General features: G+C 36.7%; 1 protein-coding gene across 3 annotated transcripts in view; it reads left to right on the top strand.

The window, feature by feature from the left end:
• Positions 1–17,468, top strand: part of CERK (ceramide kinase) — a 37,951-nt gene extending 20,483 nt beyond the window's left edge. For 2 of the 3 annotated variants that reach the window (XM_069849895.1, XM_069849880.1), the window contains 7 exons: positions 4,139–4,213; positions 5,911–6,063; positions 6,856–6,961; positions 9,606–9,676; positions 13,874–14,079; positions 16,367–16,575; positions 17,339–17,468. In XM_069849895.1, the coding sequence (XP_069705996.1) occupies positions 4,139–4,213; positions 5,911–6,063; positions 6,856–6,961; positions 9,606–9,676; positions 13,874–14,079; positions 16,367–16,575; positions 17,339–17,438 (920 nt within the window). In that variant the 3' untranslated portion in view covers positions 17,439–17,468. The remainder of the gene's footprint in view (positions 1–4,138; positions 4,214–5,910; positions 6,064–6,855; positions 6,962–9,605; positions 9,677–13,873; positions 14,080–16,366; positions 16,576–17,338) is intronic. The other variant, XM_069849888.1, reaches the window with a different exon arrangement.
• The last annotated feature ends 1,912 nt before the right edge of the window (positions 17,469–19,380 follow it).

The following is a 19,380-nucleotide window of genomic DNA, read 5'->3' as shown; positions in this document are numbered from 1 at the left end:
AGGTAGTATCTGAACACCTGTCTGTGTGACTTGTTTACTCGCAAACATGCAGTAGTATTTGCATCCGAATGGGAAATCTGGAGGTTTAGCTGTACTGTATTCTATGCAGTGCAGTCCATCGCTTTGGTTTCTTTAATCTTGCTTTAGCAAAAATATTTTATGGAAAGTACATACTCTCTAATATTTTAAATAGATATCTTGATCATTTCTCCTTGTGATTAATTGAAAGAAAGGAATTCTATGGTGATTTTTAAATAATTACATTAGTTTATTTAAAAATTTCGGGAGCGGAAGACTGTCAAAGAACTTGCCATGTAACAAGAGAGGGGCTTTGGCTTCTTTGATCATGGGATGGCTCACGCACCTCCAGGCTTTTTTGCTAAGGATGGGACACGTGCATCTCCTAGGGGGACTAAAGCCCTTGCTAGAAACCTAGCTAAGCTCATAAATCGAGCTTTAAACTAGATGTGAAGGGGGAGGGGGTTGAGCTCTGTTGATAGGAACGGTTGGACTTGATGATCCGGTGGGTCTCTTCCAACCTGGTTATTCTGTGATTCTATGAATGGTTGGACTCGATGATCCGGTGGGTCTCTTCCAACCTGGTTATTCTATGATTCTATGAACTATGTGTCTGTATGAGATCTCCTAATAACAAACAGACTTCGGGAAGAATGGGTAGTGAAACAGGGCTCTGCTGTACATAATGAATGGTAAAGAATCAAAGTAGTTATATTTAGCTTAAGAAAGACTAATTGATGTTTTGTTTACCCTCTACACACTTCATATTTTCAGTAGAGTCTTGGTTATCAAAATATCTGGGATGAGGCCTTTCTTTAGGCAGGAGATTTCAGACTTTTGGAGGTTCAGCTGTCCAGGGTGGTGGTATCATACCACCATCACTGAAATGTACTATGCAAGACAACTGTTGCACTAAGGCACTACGGAATGGAAACAGAGTAATCTACAGCACTTGAACTTGAGTGTTTGGTGTCTTTGATGTCATTTTAGGTAATAGAGTTACTCTCCTTAGGGTATTTCTCTTTGATACTCAAATTTTCATGTTTACTTCTAGGTGTCTGCGGGTATCTCACCATCTCGGGCATCTAAACTTGTGTTATAGCCTGGTTGATGCAGTCAGGAGAGCTTATAGATCTTGCATTGCATTTGCCTGTCTTGTGCAGATGTCTTGTTTCCGAAGGCCCTTCAGATGGGGCCTGTTTGTGAGTACCTTGAAGAAAGCTGAGGCTGACACAGCGTTCCTGACAAGGTCTCCTTGACAAGAGTGGAAACTTTGACATAGTCTGCAATGTTGCTCATTCTTATGTAGCTACTGCTAGGTGTCTTAACCTGAAATTTCATCTTTCCCTTGTACGCCAGTCTTCCTTTCTATCAATGCAGAAATTAGGTTCAGCACTGAAGTTGGTGGTTTGTTGTTGTTTTATTTATTGTTCTTAATTAGGGCTCAGTTAGCAAGCAGTCCAACTACTTGTGCAACCCACAAAATCCTCATTTATTTTCCATCATTCATTTAGATTGTTGCCCTTAAAAATCCCTAAAGAAAATCTTCTGGAGTATGTATATGTATATCTTATGTATGTATATCTTTTGGTTTCATCTGAACAAACAACATCTGCCTTCTGACTGTCGAGAGTCATGCTGTATGAAAGCTTCTTGCCCAAACCGAGTGCTCTGGCAATCCTAAGCTATTAATTGAGGGATACTGGACAAGCTATATTTACATTCTAATCCTGCTTTCTGTATCAGATTTCTACTGAAGAAATAAGCCAGATTTTGGCAGGATGTGCATTGGCATCTGATCAAAATGCTGTTTCAGCAGCAGTAGATTCCAAATCTATTCAAGACCCACCTAATGGTCTAGAATTCCTGTTTGGCTTTAAAATATTCAGAAAGATTCAAATCCTTAGTAAGCGTGAACATTTTTGTGACCTTTAAACTAGTACAATTAGGTTCATGCTTGGTGTGATATTATGACCAGTTATATTTTCTTGGAGTCTACATAAGGAATGATATTTGTTTTGTTGTTTCCTGCTACAGTTCTACGAGAGAAAAGAAACAACAATATTTATCTATTTGTAGTTGGTACCCCAGTGGCATGTCTGAGAAAGAGGGATGGTTTGACAATCACTAAGCACTGTTAGTGTCTTCCCCAGCCCTCCATTTTAGAATCTCAGAATTCATTTCAGACTTTGGATCTAATTTTAGCTCTCTCTTGCTAGTTAATGAATAGAAATGATAATAAATAAAATTGCCTAACAGATAAATCAGCTTTTAATTGACTACAGAAGGCTATAGGGAGATAAGCCTTCGGTGTCAAAATATAGCTTGTAGGAATTCTTCTCTTCTCCTCCCACCTAGAGTGTAAGACAACTTGGAAGCTCTGTTTACATAGATACAAATGTGACTAAGGTAATTCTAGCAGCAGAATGCAAACAGATCTTGAAGAAATGAGAAACATTAAATGAAATGTTAGGCTTGTACATTCATCAATAAAAGTTCAGGTCAGATCTTAGTGGCTATTTTCAGTGGCTATTTTTGTTTTTCTTTTCAAAGTAGTGAGAATTTTCTTTTCTGCCTAACTGAAATTCATGAGTGTGAGAGGAAAAATGAAACTGAAAAATTCAGTATCTGAACTCTACTTAGTATTTTCTGCTATAAAATACCAAATGTGTCATAGTATCATCTATGTACCTTGTCTGTTTTGATACTGAGAGAAATTGGAGTCCCATTTCCTGTGCAAGAGCATACGCTGCTGCTTGTGCTTGTAATGATACACTTCCATTGTCTTGCACCTCAGCCTCATAGTAAGAGATCTCTTTAATCACACAATTTCTTTTATTCTGCAGCTCTGTCGTATGTATTCTCTTTAATGGTTTCTGGAGGTGCTGCTTGTTCACTGTGACAGGCTTTTGCATAGCATATGCTTGATAGAAGCTTCTCTCATGCCCTTCACTGGTAGGGGAAGTGGGTATCCATTTCCTGAGAAGTGAGTTGAAGGGGAAAGGATTTTCTTTGCTGTTGTTGGTAACTGTATGTGCCCTGACTGTTTTCAGAGTGAGAAAGAACCAAAAGTGGATTTTACTGATTGCTCATTCCTCCATTTTTAGTTTTCTATTTCAGTTTGATTAGGCCTCAGAAATGAAGTACTCTACATCTGAGCTGCTTTGCATCTAGTGTATCAGTAGCAAATCTGAGAACATACATGTGGGCAAAGAAATTTTTTGTTTTCATATATCCAGCCTTGACTTTAAAGGAGTTCAATTTCAGGGAAGGGATGGGAGAAACTATAAGATAAATTTGGAGTTAGATGCTGCAACAAAAACTATTCAATGTGTCTGGCCCTGACTTTCAAGTCCCTGCTGTAGAGTTGGAATCAGAACTCTGCATTAGACTCTTAGATTGTTGGGTTGTTTTTTTTTTTAATAGGGATAGGGAGGATTGTTTCTGTAAACAGCACCTAAAATACTGAGTAGACATTCTGCGTGAGGAGTGGCTTGAAGGTAGTTGGTAACAAAAAATACAGGTGAAACCTAAAGCTTCCCCCTTTCTTCTTGTAGGTGTTTTGCTCAAGACTGTAGAGGCACTCTATTCACTTTGCTCCCCTATCTATAAACTAATTCCTGAAAGCAAGTCTTAACTGATTTTCAAGTGATAGTACTAAGCAGGAGTTTCTGGTTTAAGATGCAGCTGGGAGAGGGCAAGTTGACAGTCTGGAATTTAGATCGCTTTCCCACAAAACAGAAAATTGGTCAACTTATGTTCACAAGATCTCAATGAGTAAGAAATCTTAAGTAAAAGACAATTGGCATACTCCTTCTTTCCCCTCCATCCTTAATTAACATAAAAGTTGTAATGAAATCCTGATTTTTTTTCATGCGAATTAACTTATTTCCCTTCATGAGCTGCTATATAGTTACTGCTTATGTGTTGAAAATCTTTGTACTTCATAAGGAGGGGAAGTTACAATTTAAATCATAATATTTGTATCCTTATATTTACTTTGTTCCTTAAAATAGAAGGAAGCAGGCCAAAGGATCATAATACTTTTGGCATAGTCCTCCAGATAATACTATTTGCTTTGAAAAGGTATTAATTAATCTCTAGCTTTTTTATTTTTCAGGATCAACAGATTGCATATGCTATTCAACGGTTGGCATTTCTGATCCAGTAACATCAGCTCTTCATATTATTGTAGGTGGGTGGTCCGTTCACTGTTTTGTTATTAAAATTATTAAAGTAGCCAAAAATAGTAATTCCATTTAGTTCTTTCTATATGTTTGTGAAATGGAATTTGAACATAACGGCTCAGTTGAAATACAAAGTTTCTGTGTGAGATTAGTTTCTGATTTTCAATGCAGGGAGAAAAATTAATTGCTTTCTCTGCTATCATTGTTTTCAAGGGATCATAACTTTTCAGAATTTTATATCTGGTGCTTACGTTTTCATGCAATCTGGTATACTTCTGAAACTAGCAGTAAAATATAACAGGCAGCATAAGTTGTTGGACCATCTTTCTCTCTCTTTCTCTCATGGAGAAAACAATTGTAAGTGCTTGTACACTTGAATAGCAGTATGATGTACTAGTTGTCCGATTATCTTGTGCAATTCAATGCTTCCATGCCAAGCTAGAAGTATGGCTTCTGCTTGACTGGAATTATCTTTTAATCCCCCATTTTTTACCATCACTAAGTCATATATTTGAAAGGAACTAGGAAGGAAGATAGCTACTCTCAGTAAATGCTTTCTGTTATGTTGTCATCGGTAGGGATGCTGGCATTGCTACAAAATTATCTGGTAACAGGGTCTCTGAACTCTATGGGGGTTGAAGGAGACATCTTGGTGTATTCAGTGTATTCTCATTTGTGATGTGAGGAATCGTAGCCAATTCTCAATACTGGATTTGAAAAACTCTGCAAGATGGTCTTCAGTTATAACAATGTTGCCTAAGCGTAAAGGATAGATTTTGCGAATTATGTGTATTTCATTTTCCCTTCATTGAGTCCTTAACCGATGTAGTTTTAGGAACTGATGTTGCAAAGGTTTACATGTGCTTCTCTGTTACTAACCTACGGTTAAATTTGTTCAGCATCGGTAGAGTTGATGCCATTGGACCAGGATTAGGAGGAGATATGGACTTACTATATCATAGTATTGTAGTTGAATTATTAAATGTGCCTATCTACACTTGTATTTAGTTTGTTTGGTTTTTTTTAAGAGTGTTTTTCATTTACGCAAAATGTTCTTCTAGGTAGTCTGTGGTGTGGAAGGATGGGAAACAATGGGCATAAAGTGAATCTAAAAAAAAAAAAGGAAAAAAAATTTAAAAAAGCAAACAAACACCCCCCTCAAACCCCACCACTACTCCAAAGCATACACTATGAGGATGTCAAAGAGGTGGTGTATTCTCTGTTCTTGAAGATTTTCAGAACTTGACTGGATAAGCTTTGAGTAACCTGATCTGATCTTCTAGCTGAGCCAACTTTAAGTGGAAGATTTGATGAGAAGTCACCTAAGGCCCCTTCCTGCTTCAATTATCCTCTGATAGCATGACATATGGGATTAAGTAATATCTGGTAGATGTACAGATACTACATTGCTCTCTTCTAGAACATCCCTTCCTACTGCTACATGGGAGATGGGTGTAAAGTCTTCGTTAGATATTTTTAGCATACTGACCTTTCTTCTCACTTAGCGCTTAATGCTTTTTAAATATTAAATGAAATTACTATTGAAAATTATTTTTCCCTTTCTGCCTGTGTAAGTAGTATATGTCGGTATATGATCAACAGAATAATGCTATTACAAAATTTTATGATTTTTTTTTTAAAGTGAAAAATTTATGTTGTATTTAAAATAGGCCTTAATAGAACTTTGCACTTCTGATCTTCGTAGGTGACTGTCAGCCTCTGGATGTCTCTGCTGTACATCATAACAACACATTTTTAAAGTACTCTGTATCATTGCTGGGTTACGGTTTTTATGGAGATATATTAAAAGATAGTGAAAAGAAGCGTTGGATGGGTCCAATAAGATATGACTACTCAGGTAACTTCTGTAATTATTACACTCTTGTAGCATGTAGACATTTTGGAGCAGTTCATGTGCTCTTTCCAAATCAAGCTTCTCTGAAGCTTTTAAACGTCAGAAACAGACTGACCTCAATTTTAAACTTCAAGTACATTGGATCACATTATGTTAAGCTCTGTAACTTGGGGATTAACATTAACAGTGTGTTCATTAAAGCTGTGTTGAATATATGTTACCCAGTGATAGCTGCCTAAAGAGTAGTTTCTTTTTTTTGTGCTAGTAATTTTGCCTTTCTTTTCAGTCAGTTAAAAACAATCATTCGTCTGTCTTGGACATTCATCTGGTGGAATGAATTGTTAATTTTGTCCTTCTTCCAACAATTCATGAGCGGTTTAGCCTAGTTAGCTAATACTTGGGTAATTCCTATGCTACTGAAAAGTTCTTTTTGCCTTCTGTGATTGGTCACATGTTAGGAAAAGAAGGTGTAAAAGGAGAATTTACATAGTGTAGGCCGGTTTTAAGATTCAACAGTGATATATAGCTAAAATTTTTAGTTGCCTTTTGAAGCTGTCAGGCAAAGTAATGGCACTATTGGCAAATGTTGAAAAGTTGGGTGGGTGGAAATGGTATTTCCTTGTCCTTTGCAGTCTAAAGCACAAAGAGCTGTGAGCCTAAGCAGAGCAACTTGTTTTGCAGTCCTTAGAGAAGGAAAGAGAGGAACGATCAAGGAACGATCAAGGGATATATGCAGAGCTGTTTGCATCGTGGATTTATAATGACTTAATGCTGCTTAATACCTTTTTTATGTAGGCTTCAAGACTTTTCTTTCTCATCATTACTATGAAGGAACAATTTCTTTTCAACCAGCAAAACACACACTGGGATCTCCACGAGATAAAGATAGCTGCAGAACAGGGTAGGCTAATGTTTATCTCTGGATATTTGACATGAGTTATTTGGAAAGGTCTGTACGTAAATAGAGGTCACAGAAATGTTGTTTTTAATATTGGAACACTTACTCTGAAGGAGACAAGCTTGTAAAAAAAAAAATTATTGGCTCATTAAAGAGAACACCTCGTTTTTATCAGGTCAGTAAACAAAAATGTAATAAAATTGTTAGCTGGTCCTCCCCTCCCTCAGTTTTAAATGAAGTAAAGTATAACAGCACAGTAGCCAGTTACAAGATGCTGAGGGTGCTGTGCTTTGTTATTGTTAATAGATGAAAAGCCTGGATGCCTCATAGCTTTTATGAATGGAAATAATTATTCAAAAATTTTCAAATGTTCGCATTGTAATTGGATCTAGCAGTTTTAGTGACTGATTTAGTGCCATGACAACAGCTGGCATGGCTTTTCCTGAGGATAGATCCTCTCAGGAATCAGCCTGTTTAGCCAATTTTTTTTTTCTATTTAACTATACTACTACTATGCTTTATAAATCCTATGTGATATTCTGTGATATTTTTCCCTTGTTTCTCCAATCAAGGGGCCTACTTTAATCTCCCGAGTTTTCCTTTCTTTCTCTGTGCTTTCACCTGCTTGAAGTTATACACTAGTGCCTGTTATTCATTCTATATGAATGTAGCTTTCTGCTATAGTAGCTGTCACAGCAGCAAACAGCACAGCAGGATACAGAGGAACCAGAAGCTACATTGAACTTGTTGAGACTGTTCTGTGTTAGGGCTGTGTCAAACTACATGGTCTCCAGCACTAGCTGGAGCAGCTAACAAGTTCCATCAGTGGGTGCAGGGGAAGTTCCAGAGGGAAAAAGCTGTCATCCAGGTCTCAGTCAGGGCGTAAAAAGTGCCTGGTGCCTCACAGGGGATTTTATACATCCTGGTAATTAATTGCTGGAAGGGCAGTAGGGCTGGGCTCAAGCAATTCAGAAGAATCCTGAAGGTTGGCGATAACAGTGATCGTGCAGGCGATTTACAAGCTGACTAGGAGAAATACTCTAAGAGTCTTGTTATAGAAGAGGAAAGTGAGGTGGGTGATGGCTGAGAGGACTTAGGGCAGCAGTGACTGTGAGATTATAGACCTGAAAATCCTGAGAGAAGTAAGCAAGGTGAAAGGTAGAATTGCTTCCCTGAACTTCTTAGTTTATTCAGGAATCTTGGCAAGATTCCATGGGAGGCTACCCTGGACCACAAAGAGGGCCAGGGAGTCAGTTGATGCCTCCTTAAAGCCCATTCTGATATGCAGAAAATCAAGTAAGCATGACAGAAAACCAGCGTGGTATAAGCAAGGATCTGAGAAGAAAACAGAAGGTGGAAGTGGAATGGGTTGCTTTGGAGGAACACAGTGACACTGCCTAAATGTGTAGGGATGGAACTAAGAAAGCCAAAGCTCAGGTGGAGTTAAAATCAGTAGGGATGTGAAGGGTGTTACTTCTTAGAAAGGGATTATGTGAGTATACCAGCCATAACAAATGGCTAAAGGAACTGTGGGCCTGCTGCTTAGTGGTATGGGGAACCTAGTGATAAAAGATAAGGAAAAGGCTGGAAAATTACTCCTTTGCCCCAGTTTTCACTGATGTAGTCTGTCCCCAGGCCTTACAGGTCCCCAGGCTCGTGGATAAGGGGGAAACAGTGGGTGTTACATACCTTGGCTTTACCAAGGCATTTGGTATTGTTACCTGTAGTATTCTTAAAACCAAATTTGATGTAGACTAGATTAGTGGATGGGTGGAAAACTGGCTAGACTACCTAGAAAGGTTGTGAAAACCAAGTCCATCTGGCAGGCAATTACTAATGGTATCTCTTGGGGATCAATCCTGAAGCAGACACTGTGCAACATCTTTATTAATGACTAGGACTGTGGCAGAGAGTGCACACTCAGCAGTTTTATGGATAATGGACATATTCAGAGGAGCGGTTCATATGTTGAAAGTCACGGCTGTTATTCAGAGAGACCTTGGTGGGCTGAATAAATGGCTGATGATAGGAACATTCTGAAGTTCAGGAGAGGCAAATATTGTGCATCTGGGGTGGAATAGCCTCATGCAACAGTACTGACTGGGCACTGACTGACTGGAAGGCAGCTCTGCCAAAACCAGTTTTGGGATCCTGGTAGACAGAATGGTACCTGAGTCAGCAATGTGTCCTTGAGGAAAGGAAAGCACAACCTTATATTGGGCTTTCTAAGCCAAAGAGAAGCCAGCAGGTCAGGAGCAGCATTTGTTCTCCTGTACTCAGCACTTGTGAGATTAAAGACTGGCTACAGTATGGCAGTGTTACAGCAGTCAAACATGCAGGTGGTCAAAACTTGACCAAACAAGACACTGAACATTCTTATCATATATGAGCTGCTTTGAACAGAGGTTTGGACCACATCAGAGGTCCCTCCCAGCCTGTGTGATCTTGTGGCTCTGTGTTATTTCTGACTGTCATCTTCAGCACTCTGCTTAAGCACCTCCACTGCCCGCAGGGCTATCATCAGGGTTGTCAGTGCCACGTGACATCTTGTGGTGACGGAAGGTCTTGTAATGAGTGGGTTAAAATTGGGAAGTTGAACTGAATAAAAGTTTTGTTTTCAGGAAGTGAATGTCATTTTTGTTTTCAGATGTTACATTTGCAAGAAAAGTGAGCAACAGCTGACAGAACAGCACAAGGAACGTGGATTAAAACATGAAGGTGATTTGTTGTAAAAAGATGGTGTGATATTATACAAATTATTGTTCTTCAGAATGTATCAGTTCAAGTATGTGGTTGGTTTATTAAAATGTTGTGATTACAGGATAATCCATTGTTTCTTTAAGGAAAATGTGTATATTTCAATGTGTTGAGTTTTTTTCTTCAAGAAAGATATATTCTGAGAGCTAGGACTTGTTCTTTTTTATGAGAAGGTCTTAACTGATAAACTTTGAGGTAGTATAGAAAGAAGCTGTTCATTAAGATAACTTCTAGAATAGATCAGGATTAAAAATCTGTGTTTATTAACTCCAAAGTCACCCTTTGTAAGCTGCTCATTAAATGTGAGACAGTGAACTTGAACAACTCGTAAGTAATCTAGTGTCCTTAATTATTTCTATACAATACCCCCCCTTTCTCTTTCTCAAGTTATACTTTTCTTATTCTCTTCCTCCCACCCCTGTTCCAACCCCTGTGCACAATTCCATGGATCTCTTTTCATGGACATAAATTGAAATTTATTTTGAAATTTTGTTAAAACAACTGTCAATATACTGGGTTCTGTGCAGTCATCTGCCTAGTTGTGTATCTTTGTCTGACTACTACATCCAAAGGGCAAGCACTGATGTTGATACCCTTGTGGCCTTGCTGGAAGTAAGATATGCAGATTTATTTGGCAGAGTTTCAACTCTAGTCTCAGTTCATTGTCTTGGAAAATCCCATCTTGAACAGCAGCCAGCCTTTCCACAGGTGCTTGCTTCTGCTTTTACTCTTCTTTATTTTTTTTTGTAGAGCCCAGTGCAGTCATTTTCTTGACACAAATATTGGCCCTTATGACCTAGATTATCTTATTACAGTTATTTTGCACACTATCTATGCCAGATTCTAGACATTTGTTAGCAGAAAGAATATCATCATACTATGGAGATTCACTGGGAGCAGAAAGACTGTATATAGATTTCTGTTCCAACTGGAACTCCTGTTACATATGTTTACATATAGTGCTTTCATCCCAGCTACTGCTTTCAGATCTTTGATATAGTCAACAGATGGCCAGATTGGAGTATTTCTTGAGTTACTTTAATTTATGCCCCAATTCAGCTAAAAAAATTGCTTTACATAATATTTTTTTAGGAGCTAAATCTGACAGTAGAGTTTTTTGGTAAGAGAAAAATCTATCTTTGAGAACAACTGTAGTTAGAAATTGCCAATCTATCTTTCTTTTGTTTGGGGCTTTTTTTTGTTTGTTTGTTTCAGTGGGTTTTTTGTGTGCGTGTTTTTTTTTCCTTCAAATCTACCATTTTATTAGCTTTGATCCAGAAAAGTGTCAAAGGCAGAAGAAAGCTGTAGGTTAGTTACCAATCAAGGCTGCTTTAGCCAGCGTTGCACAAGACATTAAGCAGCTGATTACATAGGATATTGTTTATTTAAATCCATTTTGCTTCTGGTAGCTGACTTCCTTTGCAGGCCAGTCTCTTCTCTATGCAGTATTGGTAAGCAAACAATAAACAGCTACCTACTCTTGATTTGCAGTAAAAAGAATTTTAAATTGCCACCTCAGATAAGCTTTTTGCTCAGCAGGGTGTATTGGCTGACTCTTTCATTGTGCACACTTGGTTTGTGTACAATTCAGATAAGCTTAGGAGGATGCTTGCATTGACTGTCACCGAACATTTCTTTGTATTGTACAGAATTCTATGTGCATTTGCAGAGTAAACTTTGAGTGTTAGTCCTTTATGCTGATTTCAGCAACTTGTGGTATATATATACAATAGGCAGTTGAAATGAGTGCTGTTTATGTTCTCCCTGGTTATGCTCTATTGTATGAAAGATTTTTTGTGCGAATAATTGTGCTACTTAATGTTGCATCCTGCAGAATGGTTCTGAAAACAATTGGTGATTTAAAATGTAATAAATACCCTTAATTTGTTCTCACTTGAACAGAGAAACTTTTTTTGAATAACATGCTGACTTTTCTACTAGGTGAAACCAGGCTATTACAGTAACATAGAAAAGCATTCTACCTTAAAGTAATTTGAGACTTATTTATTCCAGTGAGCATACTTCAAAAGTTAATACGTATCTAGGCACACAATAGACTAAATTATAAATGCTTCTCAGATAAACCACAAAAAGATGTTGTTTTCATTCTTTTGTTTGTGTACCAGAAGATTCCTGGTTTCCTTTTAAATAAGCCCTTATATAGTTCTGGACACAAATGTGTCCTGTTCCAGTAGTATTTTATATTTTGTTCAGTTGTCTTCATCTGGGAGCAGGGCTTTGTCATTTGCCTGTAGTCTGAACGAAGTCATTCTGCAGCTTGACATATGTCTCTTTTTGTCTCTCTTAAGACACATTTTGAATCCGATTTAAATTATTTCTTTTTGTAATACCCTGTTTGAAAGTAACATAAAAAGATCAGCAGTAAAGGAAGCGATACTAAAACCACTCTGGCAAATGATGTGAAAATATTGGATTTAAGAGCTGAATTTTTGTATTATTTTTATTGATTTGTTTATCAGGAGATAGAGAGGATAGTATAGCTGGAAAAGAATGAAGTGGGGTTTTTTTTCCCCTTGAAGTCTTTTGTCATATTATAATCCTACTCTGTTTTTCTTAGATTTCCATTTTTCTTGTTTCTGTTACTAGAGAGTGGATAGTAAGATGTTCCAATAAATGAAAAATTCAAGGAAGCAAGAAAAGCTCAAAGGGCAAAGAAAAACTGCAGAATAGTTTCTGGGGTTTTTTTTTTCCTTGGTTGTTTTTTTATTTTCTGACATATAAAGCTTGGAAGATGTTGATTCAAAATCAATGCATCGTAGACTTGAGGTCCAAAATTCCCTAGGCAACTGTAATGATGATTTTCTAAAGTAAATGTGAAGGAAGAGCATCAGAATTTCAGGACATGAACTATGTAGTGTAAATGTAACCTACAGACCCATCAAAGAAGCACCTTGAAAATAACTATATGTTTACCCGAAAGTGGGGAACTGAATGTTAGATTTCTAAGTCTATACTGGTTACGGTGCCTCAAAAACTCTGCTTTGCTGTGATTTGATGATCAAATTTTAACAAGCTTATATAAACAAACTTCATCATTTTTTGTTTATTCTTTAATTTTACCTCTCATCATCAACAGTGGCACTTGACTCCTGAACTCCAGTCTTGTGCGTCTCCATAGACTCTTCTGCAATCAGTAGATATGTGGAGTTGTTCCTTTGAAGTATCTGAATCCACTTCTATTGGGAAGAGGAAAAGTGTGTTATGGCTTCTTTATGGCCTTTTTTTTTTTTTTTTTATTGTAGTGAGGAAGATGATTATGTGTAATCTAAAAATGCAAAGGCATTTTTTAGTCTATTTTTATCCATATTCCAGAAAATACAGTTTAGATGACAAGTCTGTGCAGTGCCTGCCAGCATTTCTTTGTTCTGGAAAATTTCTCTGTCTCTTGATACAATTGATGCCATTACACACTTTAGCTCAGGCTAGGTCTAATCCATAACAGAACAGTTTCAAGTTGTTGAAAACACACTTGTATTTTTTTCTTTTTTTCAGAAATCACTGAAGATTTATGCCCAGGAAAATTCAACTCCATTAATAATATTCCTCTTCAGACATTTAGGGCTGGGTTGTAGTAGAAACAGACTCCTGATCTGCTGCCTGCTGGTCCTTGATGAATCCTGAATCATCTCTTCCCTTTGTTTCTTTTTTTAATTTTTTTTAATATGAATTGTCGCAGAGGCAAAAGAAGAATATTGATTTAGAAGCCATATAGTAAACCACTGTCTCTGCATCATTGTTCATATAAGATTAACGTGTTGAAAGCAAGAATAACAATTTTAAAAAATTAAAAATCCCTCTGAAATTTCACACTGCTGGAGTTCTAACTTGCCTCTGTCTTGTCCCTACCTAAGGTTTTGTGGGTTTGCCCAAGTAGCATTGATCCCAAATTTGACATGCATGTGTCAGAAATGGTCAGCAGTTTTAGGAGATAATCATGGTCAGTGAAGGGAGAAAGCAACTTTTCTGTTAGTTTATGGAAAATGGATTTTTTTAATGCAGTTTATTTTAGGTATGTGTTAATGGTGCATGAATATGTCCAGTAAAAACTTCTAAGTTGCCAAGAGTGATTGCTTTTTAGTTTTCTTGAGAGTAGATCAAATAATAACCTGTCTCCATGCCTTTATTGATGTGTTTCAGAAGATGAAGGAGAATGGAAGGTTATTAAAGGGAAATTTCTAGCCATCAACGCAGTAAATATGAGCTGTGCCTGTCCACGAAGTCCAAAAGGCCTTTCACCAGCAGCTCATTTGGCAGATGGTTCAGCTGACCTCATTCTAGTTCGTAAATGCTCCAGATTTGATTTTCTACGGTATCTTGTCAGACATACAAACCATGATGATCAGGTGTGTATTCCCTTTGATGATGAATTCTCCAGAGTCAGTCTAAGCTGTAAATGTTGATATTCTTATGTGACAAAAAGAACATCTACAAATCAGGGTTTGGAGTTGTTTTTTTGGTTTTTTTTTAAAAAATGTTTATAAATTTTGGGTGATAGTCTCAGCATGTGTACCATTAAAAAAATCCTTTTAGCCAAGTCAAGCCTTTGGCCATAATATCTTATCAAAATTCCACTTCTGCTAATTGAATTCTGTTTCATAACAATTTTCCATATATTTGCTGTTGGGCAATATTTCAAGTGATTGTATCATGACTGTGCCCCCATGCACTTTTCATGAAAAACTACTCACAGCTGTGTAACATAGCTGAGGTAGAAGATTAAGTGAAGAATAATAAATCACTTTTTGTAAACTATATAAAAATGTGGTTTAGAAGAAAGTTACCAGAACTGCAGTTTGATTGTAAACTGCAGGCTTTTAGCAGAATTCTACTACATATATGTGATCAGGATATGAGCTTTATGCAATCAGCTGCAGAATTATTCCTTGCATATGTTGTAGCTGTCAGGATAAACTACTAGGAAAGATTCATCACTGCTTTGGATTGTAATATCTATTGAAACCAGAGCTATGGCTGTGAATACACACATCTAATATTTTTCACAGCCTGATATTACCAGCATGTTCTGGACATTAACTGAAAAATGGACTAACATCTTTTATAACTATAAAAGCAATAATAAATCTCACTTGTCTATGATGCTATTCTTCCTCCTCTGTAGAAGAATTAGTATAGATTCTCCTTCCTATATTTTCTCATTACCATTCTCTGGGACATTGTGTGTGTGTGTCTGTATTCTTCCTTCCTGCTGTTCTCCGTCTCCTCTTCACTCCTTCCCACTCACTCTCACTGTTCCCTTGATACTTTTGAGTATTTGAAGCTTTCCTTGGCTACCTTTCAAACTGGCTTCAGCATTTATCAAGAGACTACTTTCTGCTTAGACTCCAGCCATGAGCATTCATGGGTGGTTCTGTGCAGCCATGGATACCAGGTTCTGTGCAGCTAAGCTGTTTGGACTAGCACACTGCTTAGGGAGCCTCATTGTATTGTGAGCCACTGCTTCCAAGGGGGCAGTTTGACGACTGCAGTTTGTTTGTGGTTAAAAGCTGAGGGAACTTAAGACCTAGGAGGACCCTTTAGCTCTGATTCTTTTTTGTGTTTGCCATTGTGGTCATTCCCCTTCAGTGCTTCCCAACTGTTCCTTCATGGGATATGTTGATATGGCAGTATAGGTTAAATCCAGAGTGGTACATATGTCCTAATCCCAGGTTAGTGTCTACCATAATAGTGGGAAAAGTTTGAAAACTTAAGAAAATGTGAAAAGAAGAAAAAGGTCTCTGTATGTTAATCCAGACTAGTGTATGGATAAACTGTTTCTTTGTTCGCTTTTGTTTCCATGCTACCCCCCTCCCATAGACACACACAGACATTCTCCATTGCCTTTACTAAATGACATGCCTGTATTTATTACAGCTCACTAAATGCCTAAGTCCTTATCAGTTAAGTTGCTTTCAGGACCCTCCAATTTGATTGTTCCATTAGTTTACAAAGCCTGTTTTAAAGCATTTGTACGCTGTTGTAGTGTAAATCTGCAACCTCTGTCATAAGGGCAATCTCGTAATTGTCCTACTTTTTCTAGCTGAATTGTCTAGTTAAAATTATGTTTGGGTTTTTTTGGAATGTAATGATATCCTCTTATTTTTGTATACACCCGGCTCTGTGATTTGATCACACTGCCATGGAATACTCACCTTAAGGACATTGTTCCAAATGCAGGAGCAGAAGGCTTTCAGAAAAGCCCTTTTTAACGTGGCTTAAGAATTGTAGTTGAACAGGTCCTGAGGATGCTGCAGAGATCCAGTCCAAACATTTTTTACTTTGTATTCATGTTATAATACTTTTATAGGGTTTTAAAATAGTTTTCATAGGCCTTTTTACTCATAATCTTGGAACCTGTTATTTTATTGCCTATAAACTGGCAGCACTGCAGCTACTTGAAGAGGACTGTTGAAAAGTAAGGTTCCACTTTTGCTTTATTGTTTGACTTGTGCAGTTTTTTTAAAACAAAAACCACTCTGTGCCTCAAGTAATCTTCTCTACAAAACTGGAGTGGACATGCTTTCTTTAACACAAGATACCGCGTGCTCAGTTGCTTTACACATCAAATGTATTTAAACAAATTTAATTGCCTGGTTTTTTGGGGGTTTTTTTTTGTTTTTTTTTTTTTTGTAGTTTGACTTCTCATTTGTAGATGTTTATCGGGTGAAGAGTTTTCAATTTACATCAAAGCTTTCAGAAGACAATGAAAGCAGTGTCACGGACATCGGAAAGAAACATTTTGGCCACTTCTGCAGAGATCATCCAGCTTGTTGCTGTAATATTGCTAATAGCACCTGGAATTGTGATGGAGAAACTCTGGACAGTTCAGCAATTGAAGTGAGGTAAGCATTGATTTTTCTAGCCAGGTACCAGAAACATGTTAAGCATTTTCAGTGATTTTAAAGATGTTCATAAAGACATCCCACAAAATGCCTTCCCATAGCAAATTTGAGTTGTCTGATAATAAACATTTTTTGTTACTTTTTTGGGTCCTTTCTAGAGAATACTCCAACCATGTGTATTGTAAATGATCATGCTGACTGAGATAGATAATTACCTTACCTTTGAAGTCCTATTTGCTACTAAGGTATTGATAATACATGCTTGCAGTGGTGAAAGGGAAGGTGGTGTTGGGAAGATTCTTTTTTAAATGAGTGGGGTACCTCATTACTTGGAGCAATAGCTCATCCTGTTAAATTTAAGCTTAAAGTAAGCATCTTTGTCTTGCAGAAATACTGAGTATGTCACATACTTTCTGGTTCTTGACACACAGCAGAGTCTTATGTCCAGCCTTGGCAGGTGGAAAAAGACGTTTGCAGCTGTGCAAATAATCAAGACAGAAGAAAATAGAAGTTTGTGAAATTGGAAGGGCTTTTTTCTTTTTTTTTTTCTGTTGTGTTTTTTTTTGTTTGCTTGCTTTTACAAAGGGCAACAAAACCACAATACAAAATATTTGCATGAAAGTGTGTTACATTAAAACATAATCACTTAACAGTACAAAGTGAATTCTATAAATGTTGAAATTTCAACTGCATGTAATTAATGGATTATTAGAACTAAATATGTAGTACTCACTTGTTTCTTATTGATTTCCGTATTTTTCAGGGTTCACTGCCAGTTAATGAAACTATTTGCAAGGGGAATCGAGGAAAACTGTAAAGATGAAGCTGCCTACAGCCAGAGTAGTGATGAACAATTATTATAGACGTTGTTCCTCCAGCAGGGACAAGAAAAAGTTAAAGCTCAAGGAAATTGAGTTAATATGCATTTTAGTCAAATTGACAAGTATTTTAAAATTTTAGATTTTTTTTTTTGATGGCTTCGGTATAATTTTAGAGATCTTATTGTGTTTTGTCATTTTTTTTTAAAAGATATTGTAGTCATTAAAACACATCTTGGAGCAGTGTAGTCCAAGTGATGTTAGAACAGAGGGTTAGCATATATATGTGTTCATATGTCTGGTAAATTCTCTGTGCTTTTCTAGAGAGCTAATTTAGTAGTTCTGTTGCAATAATATCTAAATATTGTAAAGCATTGTACTTTCCATTGTCATCAAACCAAGATATCAAGACAAGATATTTACAGCATCTGAGGAGTAGTTTTCTGCTGGGAGTGTTACATAGCTGCATGTGGCTTAATTGCTGGACAACAATGTTGTCATTCCCATCTTTATTTTTATTAAAATCTTTCATTTTGTAGTTCTGATTATACCTTGCAACTTATCAATGCAATTCAAACACACATTCCTCGCTTTAAGTAATAACAATAAGAACTTAGAAATACTTGGAAAAATGAAAGCACATCTGTATACAGATCATACATTACACTATGTATTCTATTTATAAAGGCTTCCTTGCATGATGTTTTTGGGATTATAAAAGGTTTTATGACTTTTTAGGTGATACCCAAAGCCACACACAGCAACAAAATTGTCTTGCTAGCAACTTGCAGGGATACTTATAATACCAGGAAGGCACAGGTAAAGAGAAATCTCTTCAGAAACACCAGCAAGTTTTAATTTTTTTAAAATATCTAAAATTAGCATATGGAAAGCTTCCCTTTTCAGTACACGATTCTTCAGTGGTTCTACTACATATGTTAAAATGTCTCTGCAAAATAAGATGCTGGAATTTTAAGTTTAAAAATATGATTTGATGATTGAAAGGTTTTTTTAAAACTGTTTATTTAAATAAATATGAAACAAGACAATCTGTTTTGTGAAGTCAAGGGAAGAATCTGGCATCTGATAAATTATAAATTCACTGTGTTGATTTGTTTTTGTAGCAAAAAACATTAGACTATCATGTACAGCTATGGAATGGTTCTTTAAGTTCTTTATGGATTTGTGTATTGTGACACACACATGTTCTGTGTGTAGGCTTGCGGCTAAATTTTGCTTTACTCATACATGTTTATTCATGTATGAGGATCAGAAGTTAGCCCCTGCTTTCTTCTATCTTTTCTTAAATGTATGTCGTTCTTTTCAGAACTCATTCCATCTGAGGTGTTTTCTTGTGTCTGAACAGCTAGTGATTCTCTGTTCATGTGTATTTATTGGCATTTCTGTCGTTCATCTTCTATTAGTTTCATGTGTCTCATGTATTTGCTCTGTGTAAGCCATGGAGTGGTTGTCAGTTTATTACTGAAGCACTTGAAAATTGCTATATTTCTTTTTCCTGTTGGAATTATCTACATTCCAGGTTTGTGTCATATCAAAATGGTGTGCTGTGTCATTGCTACAAAGTATTATTCATACTGCTCTATATGACAAAAAGCTCTTGCTAATGATATTTGCTTAAAGTACAGTCATACCAAGTTTAGGATCTGTTTTTCATTATGTGGCATTTCAGGGAAATACTTGAATACTTTTCCAAATGTGCTGCTGTTTACTTTACTTATTAATGCAATGAGTTGAAATTTTGATTGTTCCTATTTTTTTCAGACAGCTGTAATATGTTAAGTATACTGTGTTTTTAAAGCCATCTTTAATAACTGAAACAGTACTTTTGACCTAAGAAACTCATTGAAAATGAGATTATGCAGTTATACAAATGCAAATATTGTTTGAAAGTGTCATTTGTTTAAAAAGTTCTACAGGTATTTTGGTCTATCCATGAATATTGTGAGAGAACCCAGTCTTCAAGTTA

The sequence above is a fragment of the Phaenicophaeus curvirostris genome, chromosome 1 (assembly GCF_032191515.1).
Source record: "Phaenicophaeus curvirostris isolate KB17595 chromosome 1, BPBGC_Pcur_1.0, whole genome shotgun sequence".
NCBI classification, from domain to species: Eukaryota; Metazoa; Chordata; class Aves; order Cuculiformes; family Cuculidae; genus Phaenicophaeus; species Phaenicophaeus curvirostris.
This window is presented reverse-complemented; position numbering and strand designations above follow the sequence as displayed.